Genomic DNA, 8125 nt, shown 5'->3' on the forward strand with positions numbered 1-8125 from the left:
GCTATTCATTTTCATGGTATCCCACGGGCAAAATAAATAAATAAATAATAATAATAATATAAGTGCATTTTTCTTATTTTACAAATGATCTGCCAATAGGGTAAGAAAAATACGGCAGCAGCTATTTACACTAAGTGGAATTAGCTACTTTCTTAGTGATAGATCTTAAGTGCAAATAGCTCTAGATGCTATTAGTGAAAATAGTGATATATTCTATTTACCATGTAAAAGTAGCAGTTCTTTGCAATAAGTGTAAATAATAATTAGATGCTATTTATACTTTATACTGGCGGATACATACTATTTGCACCTCAGTACTGTTGTACATTAACAGGATGCAATAATAACAGACTGTAAATGATTATATTTATTACAATTATAAATACTTTTATCATTATTAAACAGTCGTTAAGCACTTTACTTCCACTTTTAGAACATTTTCTTCATTTTTATTTAAAATAAATTCTAATGTGATATGTGATGGGAAAAGTGAGAAGAGCGAGCTCGGCAAAAGCCAGACTCAAACCAGGTCACTCAGGTCACAAACTAGCTATTCGCTCCCAACGCGTTACTGCCTACACCACTGAAGCCATAGTTATTGCACGTCGTATTTAACCTTGTGTGACATTGGAGGGCGGATCTACTGTAAATCTGCACTTAGTAATAGACGCTCCGAATAATCTTGTTTTTCATTTGCATTAAGACTATTTGTATTACCACACTGGCAGATAATTTTTAAGTAAAATGCACTTAATTTAGATCCCCCCAGGAAATAAGATTAAATATCTTATATCATTTTCTTATATAGAAAATCCATCTTGATTTAAGAATTTTGATATATTTGTACTTGAAATAAGAAAAAAATACTTCGTAAGAAAAGCATTTTTGCAGCGTGCATGAATTAATGAAGTATTTAAACATTGCTTGCACTTTAAAAAGGGGGAGGAGACCTAAAGAAACTCTGGGTTTACCGAAGAAAACCTGCTGCTGACCAGGGGCCCGTTTCAATAAGGAGGTTCGACCAACTCTGAGTTGAAACTCTTGAGTTTTCGGTTTCAGAACAGCTGAATTGTGTTAGTTCAGTCGACTCTGAGTAGCTTGACTCTGAGTTTAGTGCGTGCACCACGACTATGAGAAGTCATGAGCTCCGAAATTATGATTCACCATGGCAACAGCACCGACAAAAAGACGTCCACATACTTCCAAATCAATAAATAACTTTAATTCTTAAATCACTGTTATAATATCAGGTAAATTATTGAACTAATATTCATTTTCATGGTAGCCTATCCCACAGCAAAAAAAAAAAAAAAAAAAAAAAAAATCCAAACGCTCTACAAAAACTTCAAGTTCTTTATGAAACGCCTGAAGACACAACTCTTCCGCAAGGACTTGATCAAAAACCAATTACAGCATTTTCTATACTCCTTACCTAGCTTCAGACAGCAAACCCACAGGCCACCAACAGTCTGTTCATTGACCGTCAGATTTATATTGCCAAAACAATTGGCAAGTATTTTCTCAATCAGACAAGCTTTAATCTGATTGGCTGGCTTTACAGTTTCTTGGAATCAAGGTGCACTTTTTTTTTGCCCGGAAACAAAACTTGTTTCTTTTGAAGACACACTCATTTCCCTACGTTTTCAAGGTTAGTGACATCAAATCAGATATAAGATAGTTCAGTTTGAGACTACTAACTTACTGTAAATAGAATTGCATATTTTGTTGCAATATTATGTCTGTGAAATAATAGACAGATTGGATTCAGATTATTCTTTATAGTTTTTCTTTACAGCTGAATAGCTTACCACAGATTTGCACTTTTCCTCAGTGGTCTAAGAAAGTGGTATATCAGATAAATCATATTAGATAAACCTACTCCTAAATGACATGAACAAACAAAACGAAAGATGCCAACAGTCAAAGTAAGGCTACTCCTTACAAAAACCTTTATTAAAATGAATGAATGAATGAATGAGTAAACAAATAAGTTTCACTATCATACACTACTGTTCAAAAATCTGTTGTCAGAAGTTTTTTTTTTTTAACAAAGAAATTAATACTTTTATTCAGTAAGGATGCATTAAATTAATCAAAATTGACAGTAAAGGCTTTTACATAGAAGCCAGTTAATTGTAAACATTTTATTAAATTGTATTAATATCTCACAATATTACTGTTTCTACTGTATTTCTGATCAAATAAATGCAGCATTGGTGAGCATAACAGACTTAATTTTAAAAAATCAAACATTTGAACAGTACTGTACTATAAATTATGTTTATCTATTAGATTGTACTTTTCTGGCAATCTTTAGCTCTTTGTATCACACTTCTAATGTTAGTGCCCACTTATGATGAATTGCTTGTGTGGTAGTGATCGTCATTTGCATTTGTGTCTGCAAAAGAAATAAACGCAGGTCTAGATGTAGATGTGGCATGCTGGTATATGCATTCAAAATCACATCCAATCACACACACTATACACACACACATACAAATACTATGTAGTCTAATTAAAAAACACTATCGCAGCACTTCAGCCAAACTGCAAGTGAATTCCAACATTCTGCATTTGTGTTTTAAAAGTGGTACAGCTCAGGATGTTCACAAAGCTTTGTCCACACAGATTAATATTTCTAAGTCAGCTGCAACCAAATCCAAAAAGAATTTGAAATTCTAGCTTGAAGATAAGACCGGGAGATTCATAGACAGAAAAAAGAAATGCACAGGGAATAATTGAACACCATCACAGAATCACCCAGAAATGACAAGCAGGAAGTTGAGCATAGCAGAAATTTCCTCCCTAATCTCTGCAGAAGAGTCCATGTGTGGCACAAACAGCCTTAAACAAATGTGGAGGCGGTAACAAAGCACTTTATATGTTTATTTACACACTATCATATAGTCAAATGCACCGCATGACTAAAGGCAATGGCATAAACATATATGCTCCCACACATGATTAACATAACATCAGTGAATATCTTTGTGCAAAATGTGTGATATTATTTACCCACTCTATACAGGCTGCATCTAACCACACTGTATTTCCATTAAAATAAAAAAGCACATTACCATTACAAACCGTTCCCAGTCCTGATTTCTCAGCATGGCTAGCTGGCAATGCTGTAGAACAGCTGTAATAATGCACTGATGGTTTTATCGTATAATACAGTATATTTTTACACAGGAAGGTACATTACACTAAAAGAACAGCTAAACATTAAAAGAATTACATTAAAAGAATAGTTCAACCCAAAATATGATGAACATTTACTCACCTTACAGGCCATACAATATGTAGATGAGTTTGTTTCCTCAAATTTAGCATTACATCACTTGCTCACCAATGGATCCAATGCAGTTTATAAAACAATTTATAAAAACATCACAATCATCCACAAGTAATCCACACGACTCCAGTCCACCAATTAATGTATTGTGAAAAGAAAAGCTTTGTGTTTGTAATAAATAAATCCATCATTAAGATGTTTTTAACTTCAAACCATTGCTTTCAGCTTATATATGAGTCCTGTGTCCATAATATTGCTTTCTCCAGTGAAAAGACGTCTTGTCTGTATCAGGAAAGAAATATGCACAGATCATCCACCTAGCGAAAACAGTTCAAAATGGCTCTAAACATGTTGGTGGATTCTATTGTGAGAGGGCAACAGGGGATGGACTTTTTTACTAGAGAAAGTGCTATTATGGATTTTGGCCAGAAGCGACGGTTTAAAGTTAAAAAGCCTTAATGATACATTTGTTTATTACAAACATGCAACTTTTCACTTCACTAGAAATTAATTGACAGACTGGAGTCACATGGGTTACTTGTGGACAGGTGCGCCTTAAGATAACCAAAGGCCCCTGGGCTACAGCATTACAGTGCCAGTTAACATTCACAACACTGTTCTGCGTAAAATGTGAATATATGCAAATTCACTCTTTGCCACAAGATGGCGCTTGTGGAACAGCAGAATTATATAGCCATTACATAAAGTAAACACTACGTTATTACGGGCATTATACAGAGGTATTATGAAAGGAAAATGCCATCAAAACTTTCCTGGCTGAAATGTGTGTTTACAGGTATGATTTAAACACCATAAATCACACAAAATATTAATTATTCATCATCAGTAGATCGAAACAACACGGCATGTTGGCATAAATGTGGGTTATTTGGTGATTGCTAACTGCGTTTTTATTTTGAAACATGATGTGCTCACGTTTAATTAGTTAAATCACAGCCGTATAAAGTTTAATGATCACATTTAAGCAATAGGACAATTCCTATTTTTCCATCCCCAGATTTAAAATTGAGATTTTGAAGCAGCACTATTTATGGAACACAGATGACACACAGATTACATCCAAGCAAGTTACTGGAACTCTCACTGTATGACGTTACAGAACGTTGTCCGGTCCAGTTCCTTTCACACAGCAGTGTTGTGTTTCTGTTAATCTGCGTGTTAACATAAACATACTCTCATGCTGCGGTTATTTACTAGCAAATGCATTGTACATTCCGCTTACAGTATATCGATGGAACACGTGGAACATACCAACTATACAAACTGTGTGGGGGGGAACCTAAACTGAGCCATTCACTATATAGGCTACTACAACCAGGGAGTCGCTGAAAATGAGTGTATGCGTTTTTTTACAGAATGCTGTTGTCACTGCTGCAAACTCCCATATAAATAATTATTCAAAAAATATAATTTCAATGCAGCCAGTGGGCACGCTTTCCAATGTAGGCCCCTGGGCTTCAGCCCCTTGAAGCCTGTGCATTAATGTGCCCCTGCTTGTGGATTACAGTGATGTTTTTATCAGCAGTTTGGACTCACGGCACCCATTCTCAAGTGATGTAATGCTGATGAAACAAACTCAAATACATCTTGGATGGCCTGAGGGTGAATACATTTTCAGCAAATTTAAATTTTTGGGTGAACTATTTTCTTTAACTCAAATCATATAATATTACCTGAATCAATTTTCTTTTTAGCTAGTCTGGGAACTTTTATCTTTCTATATGATGTGATCCTCCTCCACAGTGCACTCGCTCCATTGTTTACTTACAAAAGCAGTATCATGTCGTCGCCAACTCTTGTATCATCAGGGAAACTACGGTTTCACAACAACAACATTCAAGCTCCACAGTGGAAAAGTCTTGCAGTACATAAAATGTTGCTGATCATATTAATCATTAATCATATAAATGTATTACAGAGCTCAAGTGAACCAATCCGTTGGACCACTGATGGATATATTATGAGCTGTGGAGCTGAAGAATCACCTTAAAACTCATTTGCATGATTTTCCAATATAGTGGCGTACACTCACTCAACCTGATCAAGTTTTAAAGTTCTGGTCTATCTCTCCAGTTTTTTGCAGTAAAGAAAATGTGAAAGTGGCACTTACAGTAGATCTTTCGCAAGCATGAAACATTATCATGGAGCAGCTAATTTCACCAAACCAATAGTACAGTTAATGGGGCTCTTAGAAGTACTCTGTTGTTTGATACAAAGTTTTTAACCTGCAAAATGGTAGTGAACAGCTGCAGCTCTAACATGTTAAAAAACCCTATTTTAATATGAAATTTCTTCTGCTCTCGACAGGTGTATTGTGGTTTCCGTGGTGTACAGGTGTCTGTTTACTGAGGTAATGTATGTGATTTTTTTTCTATGCCATATTATGTTTTGAGTGTAGGTGTTTTATTCCTTTGCATGAATGTATCTCTGTGCTTTGTTTTAAAATAGCATTTATACATTTGTGTGTTCATGTGAGTGTGTGCGTGCATATGTGGGTGGAAAACTTACGACATGTGACAGCTGGTGGGCCGATGCCATCGGGGAGGGAGAAAGCAGAGAGGGGAGCTGTTGTTGCCATGGAGACCCCACCGTGTGGCTCATGGTTGGGTAGCGTGAAGTCGCAACCAGCTGAGAGAGAGACAGCTGAACAACAGAACCAGAGAAAGGAGAAAAAAAATTAATACATATTTATCGTACAAAACAACGGGCAGAAGCATTTGACGGTGTGACAATCCCCCACAGCTGGCATCTACATAATGCCAACATCCAGCCAACACAAAAGCAGGATGAAATTAGAAACCTGTTTAGGTATAAATGTGACAGATCCGGCTTTGGGTCTCACTATGCACATATTTTCATACAAGCCCTAATTTCTCTTTCTTCACTTTGAGCATTTCACCATTCCTGTTTGCCTCCAGCCTTATTTTGAGTCTCTATTGTTGTCAAAAGTAACATTATACCTTAATGCCAATATACAAGAGTTTTCTGATGCAGTCATCCATTGCATCAGCTTTGAGATTCTGATATTATTCATCTCAGTTGCTAGTGTCTCATATGCTGTTTTTAGTTTTGAGTTTTTGTCTTTGGAGATTGTCAAATTTTGTCAATATTTTTACATTAATTCATTTTATTGTGAATAAATTAATTCAGTGTGTCAAAGGTCAAGCCCCAGCCCCCAGCAAGAAAATCTTTAAAATATCAGCTTTAAAATGTGCTTTTAAAACATTTTTAAAGAGTTTTTTAAACATTCACACTATTGTTATTATTATTATTAATATAATTATTATACTCATTACAAATTTGGGAAATGGTTGGCGTGTGTTGCGTTTTCAAATGCACATTATAAGCGATCCAAACTCACAGAAAGGTCAAAGGTTTGCATCCCTGTATTACAGTGAGCAATAATATATCATATCGTAATTATAAAAAGCACTCTGATACTTATCTAAATGAAGACATTAATGGTGTAGTGATGTAACTGTGCCGCTTTTAATCAGATTTAGTCAGATATTACTGTTTGAAAGACCTTCTCCAGTGCTTCCATCAGTTGCTGATGTAAAGCACCTCTCTGCCCTTAAGAAAGGCTGATGGATTTGCAGGCTGTGTGATGTGATCTAGTAGATGACTGTGATGAGGTCAGCGGTGTTAAACTCATGACTCAACTGCCTCCAATACAGCCTAAATCACTGACAGCCAGCAGACCCTAAAAGCATTTCTCCACTGACCCCAATACAGCATAAATTTATGAATCACTGACCCCAATAATGCCTAAACACATACACATACTACAGTGAGCCCCGAATCTCATGGTGCCCAGTACCGACTGATCAACTAACTGCATAAAATGAATTTAAGACCATGGCTTTCCAACTGAGGGCTCATGAACCTCTTGAAACTTTGTAGTGCACCACTTCAACCAACAAGTTATGTTGCATTGTACATTAATTTGAATAAACACGTCTGCTATTTAAAAGACATGAACAGTAAATGTTCATAAAGAATCCCAATTGCAAATAAAAAAAAAGATATTTTAACATTTGAAATCGTATAATTAAAACAAATTATCATTGTATATTATTAAAGTTTATAATATTTAAAACATATTCTGTTAAAAAAAAAAAAAAAAGATGGGAACCCCTAGTTTACATTGTACTGATATCAGTATTGTGCTGCACTGATGAATAGCAACAATATTTGTGATCCTCGTCAGACAGCAGACACAAAAACAAATGACTCTCACTACAATGAGTTATTACACCTATCACTGCGAAAAGAGAAGTAAGAAAACCGAGGGAGAGGAAAGAAAGACAGATCCACATGACAGCAGAACTACTGACAGACACAGTGCCAACAAAAAAGCCAGCTCTTGTTTGACATACACTCACTTTCATGCATACTAAAAACATAAAATCAATAACGGAGGCATAGCGGTGCCTGAAAGAGAGAGAGAAACGGATAGAGAGAGACAAAGGCTCTTTTTTAAAAAGCATTAACTATAAATAGAGAGTGAGGGCATGCATCCAAAGCAAGCATTTTAACTCACTAACTCTGAAATAAAGTGTATGAGATGTGAGGAGGATTGCTGGCGGCATTATTCAGGACTTGTGCATTAAAGCACCATAAGTCAGAAACACGACAAGGTACTGTACACCAGAACATCACATCCAAATGTGCTTTTTGAACATTTTATTTCGAAACCATGGGCATTAATAGAGCAGAACAGTGACTGCCTACATTTTCAACCTTGGTTCCAGTATTTTTCACATTTATTTCTCCATGGGGATTTTCTAATATATACAATTTCATATA

The 8125-nt window shown here is 35.7% G+C and overlaps 1 protein-coding gene across 1 annotated transcript in view; it reads right to left on the reverse strand.

Annotated features, from left to right (window-relative positions):
• nphp4 (nephronophthisis 4) overlaps positions 1-8125 on the reverse strand; it is a 178107-nt gene that overhangs the window by 63162 nt on the left and 106820 nt on the right. Inside the window, exon 12 of the mRNA XM_016495116.1 lies at positions 5825-5959. Within this exon, the coding sequence (XP_016350602.1) occupies positions 5825-5959 (135 nt within the window). The remainder of the gene's footprint in view (positions 1-5824; positions 5960-8125) is intronic.

This window comes from Sinocyclocheilus anshuiensis, unplaced genomic scaffold (genome assembly GCF_001515605.1).
Source record: "Sinocyclocheilus anshuiensis isolate Anshui unplaced genomic scaffold, SAMN03320099.WGS_v1.1 scaffold122, whole genome shotgun sequence".
Lineage (NCBI taxonomy): Eukaryota > Metazoa > Chordata > Actinopteri > Cypriniformes > Cyprinidae > Sinocyclocheilus > Sinocyclocheilus anshuiensis.